The sequence below is a fragment of the Thamnophis elegans genome, chromosome 2 (assembly GCF_009769535.1).
Source record: "Thamnophis elegans isolate rThaEle1 chromosome 2, rThaEle1.pri, whole genome shotgun sequence".
In the NCBI taxonomy this organism is placed as follows: Eukaryota; Metazoa; Chordata; class Lepidosauria; order Squamata; family Colubridae; genus Thamnophis; species Thamnophis elegans.
The window spans coordinates 158,136,876-158,154,711 of NC_045542.1; the positions used below are offsets into that span (position 1 = coordinate 158,136,876).

The 17,836-nt window shown below is 45.0% G+C and overlaps 2 protein-coding genes and 1 long non-coding RNA gene across 3 annotated transcripts; all 3 read left to right on the forward strand.

The window, feature by feature from the left end:
- Positions 1 to 6,676: 6,676 nt before the first annotated feature.
- LOC116503105 lies at positions 6,677 to 7,717 on the forward strand. Its single transcript, XR_004254652.1, has 2 exons — positions 6,677 to 6,768; positions 7,548 to 7,717. It is a non-coding gene; the product is annotated as an uncharacterized LOC116503105 (long non-coding RNA).
- Positions 7,718 to 8,070: 353 nt separating this feature from the next.
- Positions 8,071 to 8,655, forward strand: LOC116502448 (zinc finger protein 664-like; the record flags this gene model as incomplete). The annotated part of the gene is made up of 1 exon (XM_032208339.1): positions 8,071 to 8,655. A coding segment is annotated over exon 1 (381 nt), but the record flags the coding sequence as incomplete, so codon positions are not given.
- A 447-nt stretch (positions 8,656 to 9,102) lies between these two features.
- LOC116503104 (endothelial zinc finger protein induced by tumor necrosis factor alpha-like) lies at positions 9,103 to 12,294 on the forward strand (the record flags this gene model as incomplete). Its single annotated transcript, XM_032209280.1, has 3 exons — positions 9,103 to 9,254; positions 9,594 to 10,191; positions 10,263 to 12,294. Coding segments are annotated over 3 exons (975 nt in total), but the record flags the coding sequence as incomplete, so codon positions are not given.
- Positions 12,295 to 17,836: the final 5,542 nt, after the last annotated feature.

Below are 17,836 nucleotides of genomic sequence, written 5' to 3' on the forward strand. Positions count from 1 at the left end.
CTCAGTGTGGCTGCTGCCTCCCCCCATTCAACTCCCCACGCTGCCAGGACCAACGTCACAAAAATGGCCTCACCAAACCGCTCCCAAAGCAGCACCATTGTTTGACTGCCAGGCTCGGTGGAAAAACTCCACCCCCATCATCATCACCTTCAGACAGGCACCTCTTCCGCCACCGCGTCGAATAGCTGCCAGACAGAATCGATGTCAGTAGCAGGGTCCCAAACCACCAGCTGCCAATGAACTCCACCACCATTCTCCGGTGGGTCCCATCTCTTGTCCCGCATCCTGGACTGATGTAACGTGGGCCAGCTGTACATGTCCAAGGGCCTCAGACTCCTTGGGGCATATATCTAACTGGGAAGCCCCATCGTCCTGCGCTGGAATGACTGCCACTAGGGACAGGTCCCCCCTCCCCCCCGCCACTCTGGCAGTGGCCTACATCACTGTTCCCTCAGCATTTCCCATGATACTCCCCTGAGGTGAGAGGGCGGGAGAGAGGATTGCAGAGAGGGTGAGAAGGAAGGGATGGAGTGGACTGGGAGAGAGGAATGGTAGAGGGGGAGGGAAGTAGGGTAGAGGGGAATGATGGAGGGAAGATAGTTGGAGGGGGGCGGAAGAAAGAGGTGTATTGAGAGTGGAAGAGGTATATTGGGTTTCTATTTGAGTTTGAGTTTCATTTTATTTATATTTCTGGGGGAATTGTTGACAAGAGGAATTGCTGTGAAAATAAAAACATTTTAACAGTCGATACTCCCCTGCCTTCTTATACCCTGCAGGGAACAGGTAGGCAACCAGCTGGAGACAAGGAGGGGGAGGAGGATGGAACACTGACTTACAGTCATGTTCCAAGCCTCCCGCGCCAGAAAACGGCAAGTGACACAGTTCTTGGCATGCGATGTGTTTTAATGCAGGCTTGAAAACTCAGCACAAAGTATCTGCAAAGTTATCGCTAGCTGCTGCTGCTTCACATCTGGTTTTAAGAGCCCTGTATGCCCCTCTCCTCCCCAGCAGCTTCTGGGTGCTGAGAATGGCGGAGAAGCTTTGGACCAGGGGTGGGTTCCGGTAGCCACAGCTCCTCTGTGCTCTCTTCTTTTTGGAAATTGATTGGCAGCCGTGGTGGAAGCTTCCTTTCGGTCGGCCCTCCTCCTCCTCTCGCAAGGGGGTGCCTGGCTGTGATAAGGCCGGGAGGGTGCACGCAGGCGCAGGGAGACGACCCCCCCCCCCTTTAAGCGAGTGCCAAAGGGCAGCAAACGCTCCAGCGGGGCCACTGGCTGCTTGCTTAAGGAGGATCCTAGCAGGACGCAAAAGAACGTGGCTTCTCTCCTGCATTAAGGCCCCAGCCTTGCCGTGTCCCCCAGCTGCTAAGCCGAGCGCGGAAGGCGCAAGCGGGCGGCTAACGCTGCGTTACACGCAAATGTGGCGTGACATGATGTACGGGGCCGTTTCTCTCGTGCGCTAAGGCTAAAGAGACCCTCCTCCTCCTCTCGTGGGGGGGGGGGAGGAATAACAGGGCAAGGCGATGGCTGGAGCCTTAGTGCAGGAGAGAAGCCGCGTCCTTTTTTCATCCTGTTAAGATCCTCCTTAAGCGATCCTTTGCTGTTCTTTGGCGCATGCTTGAGGGGGTCCCGGCTACAGAAAGCAGCTAGATGGGGAGGGGGTGTCTACCTGCTTTCTGTGTGTATGTGTATTGGGGGGGGGGCATGGATTGTTCGGCGCTGAGAGAGAAGCAGCTGCGGCAGCGGGGAAACGAGGCTCCTTTGCCAGCCTTCCAGCTGAGAAAACAGAGATATTCGCCCGTTCTGTGGGCGTGGCTAGGTGGGGGGCATTAACTGTGTGCTTGAGTGCCCCCATCTAGCCACGCCCACAGAGCCTTTAGCTTTAAAAAAATTGAAATCCACCCCGTGACTGTTTCAGAAGAGGAAGTTCCTCTGGGCTTCTCGCCTGCTCCTATCCTTTCTAGCAAAGCAGTTCTCGATGGTTTTAACTACTTTAAACTCAGCCACAGAGGCCGCAATTGTACTGTTGGCTCTTCAGTCACAGATGCTGCCATCTCTTGATAGGAGGCCGAAAAACAGAGTTGAGTCTTGCTGTGTGGTGGTAACGAAGGGGCTTTGGGCATTATGGCTTAAAGACTTTGTCCTTGTTTGGATCTGAATGAGGAGGGCTAATCCCATCACCCTGGAGCTCTTTTGTGTTGCAGATGAGATGTCTTTTGTCTTTCTGGAGCTATTAACAAAGGTGGGGGCTGCTTTCCAATAGAATGTGTCTCCTTTTCTCATCCAGGGAGGTATAATATTCTGCCTTTTTAATATTTCCTGCATTTCATTTTTCTAGGAGAGGGTGGGGGCTGTCTTTCTACACCGCCTTCGCATCAACTGAGTTACATGTTCCCCAAGTTCAAAATGGAATTAGGCACAGGAGACATAGGACACCACAACAAAGCTCTATATCACAATGCCAACCTAACTGAGGGCAGTTCATGCAAGCTTCTTTCCTAACTGCTATCAGCATTTGCAATATTTTTTTCAAAAACAGATTCAGGAGGGATCTTGAAAATCAAGGGGAAGGCATAAGGTACAGTGTTTCCTTCCTGTTTGATTGGCAGCAACATATTTACCTGTTTGGTGCTTAGGGAAGTTTCAATCAGCTGTTACTTATTTTCATCTCTGTACCTGTTGGCACCTCTATTTGGTTGCTAATTGACACTGCACTGAAGCTCCCTACTGTTTGGAGTCTCAGGAAGACAAGGCTTGGGAGAAGCACACAGTCCTCAGGATTTCTGTTTATACCTTGGTGGTAAAAGTTTGGAACTCTACTCCTGCAAAACGTGGGTTTTGAAAAGCATCTTTGGGACAGCAGCTTGAGTGCTAGAATATCCAGTTTGTTCAAACATGACTTAGATGAAGAGATTGGAAGAGAATCATCAAATTTGCAGGTGACATTCCGTTGCAGGGAACAGCCAATGCTTTAAACCATTGATGGCGAACCTATAGCACATGTACAATGCAGAACCATGTTGGCTGGCACATGCAGCATCGCCCCACTCCTCTTCTGGATTTCTGGCACACGTGCACTTGTGACAATCAGCTTTTCTTAACGTGTGTGGCAGTTTCCGGAAACTGGAAGTGCTGGTCTTCTGGTTTCTATTGTGGCATGTGAAATGGCCAGCTGATTGTTGTGCACGCATGCACGCCAGTAACCGGAAGAAAAGCTGGCTGGTGCACATGGGTGTGTCAGAAACGGGATGTTCATTTCCCAGTGCTTGTATGCCCACTTGGCACCTTCTGTTCCGGGTCACGTCCCTGAAAAGGTCTGCCCTCACTGCTTTAGAGGATAAGCCCAAGATACAGAAGGATCTTGACAGATGTGAGCACTGGGCCCTTTCCAGTAAAATGCAATTCAGTGGTGAGAAACTAACACTTAGGCAAGAAAGTCTAAATGCACATCTATGGAAGAGGTTGTACTTGGCTCAAGAGCAGAAATTGTGTCTGGGACCTAGAAACAATCACAGTGCACTGTAATTGCCGAAAAAGTCAATTCAGTCGTCCTCTGCAACATCACAGGGATAGTATCAAGATCATATAAAGTGTTAGTACTGTGTTATACTGTAGTAAGGCTACACTTTCAATCCTGCATCCAGTTTTGGTCACCAGAATACAAAAGTCTTGAGGCTGCAGAAAGAGTGCAGAGAAGAAGAACAAAGTCATTAGGGACTGGAGGATAAAACTACGATGAACAGTTTGTAGGATTTGGGTAACAGAGAGAAGGACTGGAGTGATGTGATAGCAGTTTTTCAGTACTTATTATATTTCTCTTGACTCAGCTGCAAATATAGGTTGCTAGGAGTCTGAACATGACTGATAGCACATAATCAGTGACAGGATCTGGCAATGCATAGTTAGATAGGACAAGCCTGTTTTTCAGCCTCCTGTCAGGAGATGGCAGCATCTGTGACTGAAGAGCCAACAGTAAAATTGCGGCCCTTCCAGTTGACCTTAAAGGAGTTAGAACATCGAGTACTGAATTGCTAGAAAGGATAGGGGAAAAGGAGCACAGAGGAACTTCTTCCGAAACACTCACGGAAGACGAGAGGGGAGAGTGACGCGCAGAGAGACTCTGGCGCCTCTTCCAAGGATCGAAGCAGGAATCTGGTAACCAACCTCATCTTTCCTTAACGTCTTGGAATAATTATATGTAATCCTTGGTTTCATCCCTTGTAATATAAACTCAGAGATCTCCATCTGCAATTGTTTAAATGGAGTATCACTTACAAGTATTTGTAAAGTCTAAAACAGAAAATGTATTTTTGGTAATTTGGGTTCTGGAGGTTAAAACGTACAAAGAATGGTTATAGGAATTGGGCATTTCTAGTCTAATGAGAAGGACTAAGGGAGACATGACAACAATGTTCCAATATTGAGGGGCTCCTATGAAGACAAAGGCGACTATTTATTTTCCAAAGTACCAAAAGGATGTAAACTAACCAAAGAGAGATACAACCTATAACTAAATAGAAAATTCCAAGTAGAATGGTTATTTACAGATACAACCAAGGTTTGCACAGGATAGAAAAAAGGAAGGTATTACCAAAGATTACACAATGTTAGATAAACCTTTGATACAGACAGAAAAGAGATCGATCAAAGTGTTACATAGATTTTCGTTGGAACATAAGCTAGAGGAGGAACATGTCACTGGGTGAAAAAATTTGGTTATTATGTGGAATTGGCTAAGTGGGAAAAACTTTGGATACTTAATCGGAAACTAACATTGGCTACGGCGTATAAAGAAAAATTTATAAGATGTTCTACAGATGGCATCTCCCCCAACATGGCTCTCCAAAATGTTTAAAAATCTGGCCCCAAATTGTCGGAAGGCACTTTTATCGTATGTGGTGGATATGCAATGAGGCCAAAAATACATAGGAAAATGATCAATCATGGTTAGAACAATGGTGGGAGACAAAATTCTGTTTAAACCAGAAATTTTTCTCCTAGGTATAATACCAGAAGGGTTTAAGAAAGATACACTTTATCTAATTATATCAGTGACCTGCAATCAGGGGAGGCAGAGCCTCACCACTGTCATCATGAAAGAAAGGAAAAAGGAAAAAGGCTGAGGTAGTTGCTTCCAGAGTCACAGTGGATGACTCTGCTTAGTGTTTAACTGTTTAAAAAAGCCTCTAAAAAAGTGCCCACTACAGGAGGAGGCGGGAGAACCACGTGCCTCATTTAGTCTGACTTTATGTTCACTCGAGCAGAGTTAAGCAAGGGTTGAAAGCCGAAAAATTCCTTATGTAGATGAGGTACATGGTTCTCTTGCCTCCTCCTGTAGAGGGAGTTTTTTAAGAGGCTTTTTTAAACACTTAAGCAGAATCATCCATTGGGGACTCTGGCAGCAGCTAACCCAGCCTGACCTCAGCAGCGCTTGCCTTTTTCCTTTTATATTTTTACATTTTCATGATGGCAGGCAAGAGCAGAGTTGAAATCCTCTGTGATTGTGAAACAGCTGGAAAAGGTATGTGGGTCGGAGGGAGGGGGAGGAATTCAAAATTAATGTAATTTTTTAAGTAATATGTGTGTTTTTGTGTGTGTGTGTGTGTGTGCGCGTGTGTTGTTTCTTCACTCAAACAAACTCGCAATTTCAGAGAGAGTTTGTTTGAGAAGAGAGGGAAGGTGGTAGAAGAGGCAGGGAGGGCAGCTGGCCAGCTTTCTTTCTCTGTGTCGGGGCAGCCTTTTACCCTCCTCTGCTGCCGGGCTGGCACTTTCTTTCTTTTGCCCAGAGGCGGGCAAAACAAATTATCCCAAATGAAGATGAAATAATATGAAAGATTATGGACTGTGGCGAAATGGATAACTAACTAAGAAATCCAGGGAAAGGAAGAATCAAGAATTCTAGCAGATATGGGATAAATGGCATAGGTGGATGGAGGAAAGAAACAAAATCAATGGAAGAATATAACAAAACTCAAAAATAATAGTTCTGAGTAAAATAAGAGGTTAAGAATGATGAAATCTAAATGAAATACAATACAAGGGAAATAATATAAGGTGAGCGGTATCGATTGATGATTGCTATTATAAAAAACAGGAAGTTCCTGTTCGTACTGTATTGTATAAACGTGGTGTACGTCTAATTTTGTGTTTGTGTATTTTACATGTTTGTTAATAAAAACCTTTTTTTTAAAAGCGGCTTTTGCCTGACCCGCCGCTGTGTCCGACATAGTGGTGGGGCGGGCAAAGCCGCTTTTTTCTTTTGCCGCACTGGCAGCTTTCAAAAAGAGATTTGACGGCCACTTCTGAAATGGTAGAGCAGAGGATGGACTAGAAGACTTTTAAGGTCCCTTCCCAATCTATTATTCTGTTATATATTGTATCATCTTAATTACAGTGATTCTAGCCAATAATTGCTATACTAAGAATTTGTATTGACCCAAGTCATGGTTGAATAATCTTCAATATGTCAAATAAATCATAATTAATCGAAGGTTATTTTAGCATTGTGGAATATTTCCTTTTTACCTTTAATGTATATACTGGTTTTTTTTTACATATAGAATTGGGCATGTCTAGTCTAATGAGAAGGACTAGCGGAGACATAACAACAGTGTTCCAATATTTGAGGGGCTCCTATGAAGACAAAGACGTCCATTTATTTTCCAAAGTACCAAAAGAAACGATGGATGGAAAACTAACCAAAGAGAGATGCAACCTATAACTAAAACAAAATTCCCAAGTAGAATGGTGCTCTTATTACAGAAGAAGAAAGGTATTACCAAAGATTACACAATATTAGATAAACCTTTGATACAGACAGAAAACAGGTTGATCAAAGTGTTATATAGATTTTTCTTGGAACATAAGCTAGAGGAGGAACATGTCAAAGAAACTATGGTCGCCTAGGTGAAAAATTTGATATAATGGGGAATTGGCTAAGTGGTAAAAACTTTGGATACTTAATCGGAAACTAACATTGGCTACGTCGTATAAAGAAAATTTTATAAGATGTTCTACAGATGGCATCTCTCCCCAACACGGCTATATAATGTGAATGTATGTTCACTTGGACTTTGCGGTACTGCATTGTTTTAAATGTAAAAATAATAAAACATACTAAAAAAAAATCCTACCAATTACAGCAATCAACCAATGAAATAGCTTGCCTTCAGAAGTTTGGGTGCTCCATCACTGGAAACTTTCAAAAAGAGATTTGACAGCCACTTCTGAGGGTGGACTAGAAGACCGTTAAGGTCCCTTCCCACTCTATTATTCTGTTATATACTGTAGTCATCTTAATTACAGCGATTCTAGCCAATAATTGCTATTCTAAGAATTGTATTGACCCAAGTCAAACCAGAGAATTTCATGGTTGCATACAAATGTGAACTTGGGTCTCTGTATCTTCGATGTGTCAAATAAATCATAATTAATCTAAGGTTATTTTAGCATTGTGGGATATTTCCTTTTTACCTTTAATGTATATGGTATTATTTTTAATATGTATGTCTTCTGCAACCATTTTATAAGCAATTTCTTTGAATCTTACAGGCAAAGAGGATGCCAATAAGAGAACTACGGATACCTGAGAATAACAAGCAACGTTAAAAAGGAAAGTTAATCAAGCCAGAAATCAAAACATTTCCATCTCCTAGAGAAACCCACAAAATTCTCCTTCTTCCCCAGCAGGTAATCAAGAAGAGATTTCGAACTGGAAAACGTAGAGTATGCAGAACACAAGGATACATTACACGTAGTTCTCGACTTATAAGTTCATTTAGTAACTATTCAAAGTGACAGGGCCACTGAAAAACCTGAACTGATTGACCATTTTTCACACTTATGACTATTGCAGAAGCCTCATGGTAACGTGATCTATATTTGAATCCTTGGCAGCTAACTCACATTATGACGGTTGCCATGTTTTTACGGTCACATGATCCCTTTGCGGCTCCATAGATGTGGCTATCATGGGCAAAGTACGTATTTCAAATCACAACTAAGTGTGCATGAAATGATCCACATGGAGAAAAGGAATACTAATGTGGCCAAGCTTTAGTCAGAACTGCTCCTTGTGTTGGTTCATGGAAGGACCCACATAGGGGAGGAGCCCTACATGTGGTCCCAAGGAATTGAGCTTGGCAACTTGTGATACAGTAGAGAACTCCCACCAGGGAGAATCCTGACTGTGAGAAAAGTTTCAGTCTGAACTCCAGCCTGGTAATATATTAAAGGATGGACACAAAAAGAAATCATATGAATGTTCTGATTGCGGGGAATGTTTCAGCAAGAATTCCAACCTGTTGAGACACAGAGGACTCACACAGGAGAGAAACCCTTTGAATGTCCTGAGTGTGGGAAAGGTTTCAGGTACAGGTCCATCCTGTTGAGGCACCAGAGGACTCACACAGGAGAGAAACCCTTTGAATGTCCTGACTGTGGGAAAGGTTTCAGTTACAAGTCCATCCTGTTGACACACCAGAGGACTCACACAGGGGAGAAACCCTTTAAATGTCCTGACTGTGGGAAAGGTTTCAGTCAGAATTCCCACCTGGTGATGCACCAGAGGACTCACACAGGGGAGAAACCTTTCGAATGTCCTGATTGTGGGAAAAGTTTCAGTAACAGGTCCGTCCTGTTGATACACCAGAGGACTCACACAGGAGAGAAACCCTTTAAATGTCCTGTTTGTGGGAAAGGTTTCAGTGCTAATTCCAGCGTGGTGACACACCAGAGGACTCACACAGGAGAGAAACCTTTCGAATGTCCTGATTGTGGGAAAAGTTCAGTAAAAGGTCCGTCCTGTTGATACACCAGAGGACTCACACAGGAGAGAAACCCTTTGAATGTCCTGACTGTGGGAAAGGTTTCAGTCAGAATTCCCACCTGGTGATGCACCAGAGGACTCACACAGGGGAGAAACCTTTTGAATGTCCTGACTGTGGGAAAGGTTTCAATCACAATTACCACACTGGTGGTACACCAGAGGACTCACACAGGAGAGAAACCCTTTAAATGTCCTGTTTGTGGGAAAGGTTTTAGTGCTAATTCCAGCGTGGTGACACACCAGAGGACTCACACAGGAGAGAAACCTTTCGAATGTCCTGATTGTGGGAAAAGTTTCAGTAAAAGGTCCGTCCTGTTGATACACCAGAGGACTCACACAGGAGAGAAACCCTTTGAATGTCCTGACTGTGGGAAAGGTTTCAGTCAGAATTCCCACCTGGTGATGCACCAGAGGACTCACACAGGGGAGAGAAACCTTTTGAATGTCCTGACTGTGGGAAGGTTTCAATCACAATTACCAACTGGTGGTACACCAGAGTACTCACACAGGAGATAAACCCTTTGAATGTCCTGACTGTAGGAAATGTTTCAGTCACAAGTCCATCCTGTTGAGACACCAGAGGACTCACACAGGAGAGAAACCCTTTGAATGTCCTGACTGTGGGAAAGCTTTCAGTCAGAATTCCAGCCTAGTAATACACCAGAGGACTCATACAGGAGAGAAACCCTTTAAATGTCCTATTTGTGGGAAAGGTTTTAGTGATAATTCCAGCCTGGTGACACACCAGAGGACTCACACAGGAGGAGAAAACCTTTCGAATGTCCTGATTGTGGGAAAAGTTTCAGTAACAGGTCCGTCCTGTTGATACACCAGAGGACTCACACAGGAGAGAAACCGTACGAGTGTCCTGACTGTGGGAAAGGTTTCAGTCAGAATTCCATCCTGATGAGACACCAGAGGACTCACACAGGAGATAAACCCTTTGAATGTCCTGACTGTGGGAAAGCTTTCAGTCAGAATTCCTTCCTAGTGATACACCAGAGGACTCACACAGGAGAGAAACCCTTTGAATGTCCTGACTGTGGGAAAGGTTTCAGTCAGAATTCCCACCTAGTGCAACACCAGAGGACTCACACAGGAGAGAAACCCTTTGAATGTCCTGTTTGTGGGAAATGTTTCAATCAGAGTTCCAGCCTAGTGCAACACCAGAGGACACACGCAGAAGAGAAACCCTTTGAATGTCCTGTTTGTGGGAAATGTTTCAATCAGAGTTCCAACCTAGTGCACCACCAGTGGACTCATGCAGAAGAGAAACTCTTTGAATGTTCTGACTGTGGGAAAAGTTTCAGTCGGAATTCCTACCTAGTGACACACCAGAGGATTCACACAGAAGAGAAACCCTTGAATGTCCTGATTGTGGGAAAGGTTTCAGTTGGAATTCCCAATTAGTGAGACACCAGAGGACTCACACAGAAGAGAAACCCTTTGAATGTCCTGACTGTGGGAAAAGTTTCAGTCAGAATTCCTACCTAGTGACACACCAGAGGATTCACAAAGGAGAGAAACCCTTTGAATGTCCTGATTGTGGGAGAGGTTTCCGTTGGAATTCCCAATTAGTGACACATCAGAGGACTCACACAGGAGAGAACCCTTTAAATGTCCTGTTTGTGGGAAAGGTTTTAGTGCTAATTCCAGTGTGGTGACACACCAGAGGACTCACAAAGGAGAGAAACCCTTTGAATGTCCTGACTGTGGGAAAGGTTTCAGTGATAAGTACACCCTGTTGAGACACCAGAGATCTCACACAGGAGAGAAATACTTTGAATGTCCTCTTTGTGGGAAAAGTTTCAGTCGGAATTCCCACCTAGTGACACACCAGAGGACTCACACAGGAGAGAAACTGTAGGAGTGTCCGATTTGTGGAACAAGTTTCAGTTCCAATTTCCACCTGGTGCAACACCAGAGGACTCGCACAGGAGAGAAATCATATCCTTGTCCATATTGTGGGGAATGTTTCATTACAAAATTGTACCTCATGAGTCACGAGAAAACCCATACAGGAGCGAAACCGTATGAGTGTACTGTTTGTGGCAAAGAATTCAGAACTCAGAATTTAGCTTAATGAAACATCAGAGGTCTCACACGGGAGAGAAACCCTTTGAATGTCTTGACTGTGGAAAAGGTTTCATTACAAAATTACAGCTCACAAATCACCAGATGATACACACAGGAGAAAATGCTTTTGAATGTGCTGACTGTGGGAAACGTTTCACCAAGAATTCCAGTCTGGTTAAACACCAGAGGACTCACACAGAGGAGAAACTGTATCATTGTCCTCTTCGTGGCAAAAGTTTCAGTTAGAATTCTAACATGGTGATACACTGGAGGTCACATGAAAAACATGGAATGCCCTATTTAGGAAAAAGTTTTCATTTCAATTCGAACCTAGTGAAACACCAGAGGACTCACATGGGAGTGCCTTTCAAATGGCCAGTCTGTGGATAGTACTTTTGGCCAAAATGACTCCTTATCGCAGGGTTGTCAAACTAGATTTCATTGAGGCCTGAATCATGGTTCTGTTTGACCTGGGTGGAGGGCTCTGGTGGAAGTGGACAGGGGGGCATAGCTATCTGACGTCACTTCTGTTGGGGGTGCCTGTGGAAGCCCAAGTGCTTTGCCAACAAAAATGGGATTTCGAGCTCCATTTTTAGTTGCAATGGCCTCCTGCAATCCTCTGCCAGTGCAAATGCTGGCAGAGGCACCACGTACCAGTCCGTGGTTTCACGACAGCCCTGCTGGCTGGATTTAACCACCCTGCGGCCCGCATCTGACCCTGGGCCTTGACTTTGAACCCCTTCCTTAATGCATACAACTCAATATATATGAGGCAAAAGTTGATGAGTTTGGAGAAGGTTTGAATTTCAGTTCTGAACTCCCGCTGAGAGTGTAGGTGAGAACACTGAATATTGGCCTCATCTGAATACTGGCTGATCATTTTGCTGAATTACCCTCACCGCTTGCTCTTCCTTATGAAGCCATCACATGAATGTGCAAATTGTTAAGCTCAACAGTGGCTACTTCAGAGTTTGGAGAATCCCGCCCTTGGGTCCTCCTAGCCCTTTCCCTTTCTCACAGGTCCCAATAGGTCCGTCGTCCCCCTTAGGCTCCCCACATGGTTACATAGCCCCACCACCACCCTCACAAACACAAACAGGATCTCCACTTCTACTGGATCCCTGCAGTCCTTAGGCCTGACTCCCACCCTACCAGGCATCACAGCTCCCTTAACACTTTGTAGACTGTCTTAAGGAATTGTGAGTGCAATGAAATGGTGTCTGCCTCTGGGAGATCTCCAAAGGGCAGGCCATGTATCCCTGGGGTGCCTGATGAGTGGACAAGTACCTCTTGGCCAGCATTGTGCTGTAGTTGCCAATAACAGCCAATGTAGTCCTAGGTTGCATCAAGAGAGGAATAATGCAAGACAACAAGAAAATATAGAAATGCTTTACGCAATATCGTACTTAGAATACATAGTGAGTGCTGGTCACCATGATATAAAAACGTTGAGACACTGGAAAATGTGCACAGAAGAACAACCAAGGGGGACAAGATAGCTGTTTTCAAGTACTTATGCATCTGACACAAAGAAGAGCAGATGACTTATCCTCTAGGGCACCAGATGGCAGGATAAGAAGCAATGGGCGGAAGCTAGTTAAAATGAGGCCTAAACTAGAAGATTTTTTTTTTGTCAAAGCAATTAATCAGTGGAATAGTTTGCCTCCCGGTTTTGTGGGTCACTGCAGGTTTTCAAGAGTAGACTGGACGACCATTTGGGAGGGATGGTTAAGTGTCCTGTCTTGAAGAGCAGGTTGGACCAGAAGACCTCCGAGGTCTCTTCCAAGCCTATAATTCAACGTTTCCATGAATTTGGAGGCAGTTTAGAAGATAGGTAAAGAGCAGCCACATGAACTTCCTTGTGGATTTTTTGGGGGAAAAAATTATTCAGAAAATTAATATAAATAAAACTCCCAAAAACCCCACAAAGCTTTAAAAGCAAAGCAAAAATAGACACAAGGTTTAAAAAGAATGCAAAAAAATGTGCAAAAACAGATTTACATATACTATCCCCTCCCCTTGAGTATTCATACGTATGTCGGAGCAATATTACTTACCTCCCCTTGTGAAGCAGGCCCAGAATTTATAAAGTTCTACTTCTATTTACAAACAATTTGACTTTCATCAATCTACTACACAGAGAGGCAAAGTGGTTAATAGGTGAATAAACAGCAAAATTAAAATAGCATTAACAATTTAGTTTTGCATTTAATTTGTATAAAGTCCAGAATGGCTTTTTATTTACCATAATCATTGTCTGTTATCTGTCCGGGATGAAATATCTGTTTGATTCTTATGAATAAAACTTTTTCTTAATATTTTGGTTGAGAACAATAAAACAAGTATTGTGTTTTATTCCTCAAAATCATAAATCTATGTTGTCGATCCATTTTCACCACAGTCCAGTCCAAATAGTTTTCCAGTTGGATATGGCAAGTCCATTTCCCAGCGACAACCAACTTCCCTTCAAAGTCGGTTCATCACACATCGAATCTGTTCACTTCAAATCTGTAGAATCCACATCTCCTTCAGCCTTCTCCAGCCAACCAGCAGTTTCCAAACCATGGCGAGGAATCTTTTAAGAAGTGGCTGTGCTCCCTATGGAAGCTTCTTGGGAAGAGCTCAGGCTCACCAAGGGATTCATTTCTGTGCGCTCATAATCCCAAACGCTTCCATCAGTTTTCAGGCCATTTCCAGGCTCTTTTTGGAGCCATTTTTGTGCTGTTTTTGTTTATTTTGGGGTTGTTTTTAGGCAGTTCCTGGGGTGTATTTTGGCCCATTTTTCAGGCCATTTACTGGCTGGTTTGGGGCCATTTTGGGGGCTGCTTTTTGGGCAATATTTGGACAATTTCTGGGCCATTTACCAGCCCATTTTGGCCCATTTTCAGACTGTTGTCAGATTGTATTTTGGGCGATATTTGGGGCTGTTTTCAGGGTGTTTCCAGGGTGGTTTTTGGCCCATTTTTGGGCTGTTCACAGCCATTTTGTGTGCTGTATTTTGGGATGTTTGGCCATTTTCTGGGCCATTTCCAGGTTGTTTTCTAGGGTGGGTTTTGGCTCTTTTTCAGCCTGTTTCTAGGATGGTTTTGGGGCTGTTTTTGGCCATTTTTAGACATTTTCAGGGCTGTTTTTTGGACCATTTTTTTGCCATTTCCAGGCCATTTTCAAGCTGTTTCTGAGTGGGTTTTGGGGGGCATTTTTAGCTGTTTTTCAGGCCCCAAAAATGTGGGGGGGGGGACCAGCCAATGGTGGGATTAGCCGGTTCACTGAACCGGGCCGAATTTTAACAACTGGCTTGCCCCAACTGATCCGAACTGGCTGAATCCCACCTCTGCCCATAGGCCACCCTGGACTCAATGGGATCTGATGAGCTCACCTAGGCACTGGTCACTGCCGTGCCAGAAGTGGGCTGCCCTGCTGAGGGGGCATCCATTGGTGTCTACTATTAAAAAGTCTTGTTGCCTCACCTTGGTTTTGGCCAGTGCTTCTGCCAAACTCTGTCAAGGAGGGGCCTGGTCCCAGGTCCCCTCACCACTTGGGTCTCCTGAGATCTGCCATGACCATCATCTAGCCGGAGTTTCAGGCGGGCCAAGCAGAATTGGGTGGGTGGACCCACTGGCTTGACTGAACTTCAACAGGGGCCTCGGTGTGGCTGCTGCCTCCCACCCTTCAATTCCCCATGCTGCCAGGACCAACGTTGCAAAAATAGCCTCACCAAATCACTCCAAAAGCAGTATCATTGTTTGACTGCCAGTCTCGGTGGAAAAACTCCCCCCCTCCCCCCCATCATCATCACCTTCAGACAGGCTCCTCTCCCGCCACCGCGTTAAATAGCTGCCAGACAGATTTGATGTCAGTAGCAGGGTCCCAAACCACCAGCTGCCAATGAACTCCACCACCATTCTCCGGTGGGTCCCATCTCTTGTCCTGCATCCTGGACTGATGCCATGTGGGCCAGCTATACATGCCTGAGGGCTTCACACTCCTTGGGGCATATATCTATCTGGGAAGCCCCATCGTCCTGCGCTGGATGGACTGCCAGTAGGAACAGGTCCACTGCCACTCCACCAGTGGCCTCTATCACTGTTCCCTCAGCATTTCCCATGATACTCCCCAGCCTTCTTATACCCTGCAGGGAACAGGTAGGCAACCAGCTGGAGGAAAAGGGGGGAGGAGGGAACACTGACTTACAGTCACGTTCCAAGCCTCCCGCACCAGAAAACAGCAAGTGACAATAGTTCTTGGCATGAGATGTGTTTTAATGCAGGCTTGAAAACTCAGCACAAAGTAACTGCAAAGTTATCGGTAGCTGCTGCTGCTTCACATCTGGCTTTAACAGCCCTGTATGCCTAAGGTGACCAGATTTTCAGATTGGTAAAGAGGGACACCATTGACCGGGGGTGGGGTGGGGGCTTGATTAAAATTTTTATATTTTGTCAAACATGACCACCGGACACCGAAACCATCATAAATATGAATCAGTTGCCGAACATCAAAATTTTGATTACGCGACCATGAGGATGCTGCAACGGTCGCTAAATGTGAAAATGGTCGCTAAGTGTGAAAATGGTCATGAGACACTTTTTTCAATGCCATTGTAACTTTGGTCACTAAATGAACTGTTTGAAAGTTAAGGCTAGCTTGCATTATAATGCCTTATGCTAGCTTACATTTTCAAGAGAGAGAAGCTAAACTCCTTGTTAGATTTGAAATAGAAATGAGTAGAGTAAAATAGAATAGAATAGTTTATTAACCAAGTGTGATTGAACACACAAGGAATTTGTCTTTGGTGAATATGCTCTCAGTGTACATAAAGAAAAATAAAATAGTAAGATAGTGGGATCCTTGCTGCACCAAGCCTTCACTAATCCTCTCACTTTCATCAAAAACAGTAAAAATCAATCATGCTTTTTTATTTCTATTTATTATTTTGCTATGGCCACATATGAATATATATGCACATTCCAAACAGATTTTCTTACTAAACAGCCACCATTCTCATCCATAGGCCACTAAATGCCTCACCAACCTTTTCTGTATTCTTTCGTTTCCATCCATCCATTTTATTTATTTAACACAGAGTAGATTAGGCTGTCAGCCTTAGTCATTCTTCTAACATGACAACAATTCTTACCAACAAGGACGGTATTGGCACATTTTAGCTAATGCAACCTAAACATAACCAAAGCCTATTTCACTTCAAGTATGCTAACTTTATTCTATGCAAGCTGCAATCTCTAATCTAAAGACCACTTTTCAAGCCAACATGCTGTTAACTACAATTTACTAACTAAACTGCTGATAATATTTATTCCCTTTTGAAAGGGGATCCAAATGGTTACCTCTGATCTTCTACTCCCCTCCCTAATAGAGGTCCAGTTCACCTTTTTCAAATCTTCACATAAGGAGCCTTTCTAAAATTTTGCAAGTAAATTTTGCAAGAATCTTGCCAGGAAAATATGGTCCTGTTTTGTTTTGTTTTTTGTTAGCTCTTGAGCCTCACACTTTCTTCACCAGCCCAACCACACATCTTGGAAATAACCTACTCCCAAATCTCATTCAATTATACCATTAAGATGAAGAACAAAATGGTTTAGTTTATTAAGGCTCAAATGCAGGCAGTAGTTGTGGCTGGGTGAGCTTTTGCACCGCTTCATGTTTACACCAGTTGCGCCTGTATTGGAACTGTGAGACCCTCCTGCGCATAGTCACTCCTGCCTTGATAGCCTCTCAGTTAGATTGCTGCAATGTGCTCTGCATGAGGCTATGCTTGAAGATTATTCAGAAGCTACAGCCGGTGCAGAATGCAGCGGCGCAGAGTTCTGGGGGCGCCCTAGGGTGGCTCATTTAAGATTGCTGTTACATTAGGTGCATTCGTGCCAGTTTGCTTCTGGGTCCAATTCAAGGTATTACATTTAAGACCCTATAATGGCATACAGCCAAGGTGTCTGTGGAATTATCTCATCCTAATGGACCTAGCTTGCCCCACTAGTTCCAGTGGAAGGGGCCTTTGGCAGATGCCATCTGCTAAGGAATTCTGATGGGTGGGATCAAGAAGAGCCTTTTCCACTGTGATCCAGAGGTGCAACTACTCCCACCCTTCTGGCTCCCTGCTGGAGGATGGGGTTAGAAGATCTTCGCGCCCTGCGGAGTTTCTCGCACACAGGACGGGAGCGACCTGGGAGACACAGGGAAAGGCGCCCGCTCGCCAGCCCACCCACCCTTGGGCTTCGGGGGCAGCACCTTCCCAGCGCCGCCGCTGCCGCGCTCGTTCCTTCGCGCCCTGCGGGGTTTCCCTGTGTCTCCCAGGTCGCGCCCGTCCTGTGTGCGAGAAACTCCGAAGGGCGCGAAGGAACTCTCCTCCCCAGCAGCTTCTGGATGCTGAGAATGGCGGAGAAGCTTTGGACCAGGGGTGGGTTCCGGCAGTCACAGCTCCTCTGTGCTCTCTTCTTTTTGGAAATTGATTGGCAGCCGTGGCTACAGAAAGCAGCTAGATGGGGAGGGGGTGTCTACCTGCTTTGTGCGATGTGTGTGTTGGGGGGAGGCATGGATTGTTCGGCGTTGAGAGAGAAGCAGCTGCGGCAGCGGGAAAACGAGGCTTCTTTGCCAGCCTTCCAGTTGAGAAAACAGAAATATTCGCCGGTTCTGTGGGCGTGGCTAGGAGGGGGGGCATACGACTGAGTGCCCGTGAGTGCCCCCATCTAGCCACGCCCACAGAGCCTTTAGATTTAAAAAAATTGAAATCCACCCTGGGACTGTTTCAGAAGAGGAAGTTCCTCTGGGCTTCTCGCCTTCTCCCATCCTTTCTAGCCATGCAGTTCTCGATGGTTTTATCTCCTTTAAACTCAGCCTCAGACGACGCAATTGTACTGTTGGCTTTCCAGTTACAAATGCTGCCATCTCTTGATAGGAGGCCGAAAAACAGGGTTGAGTCTTG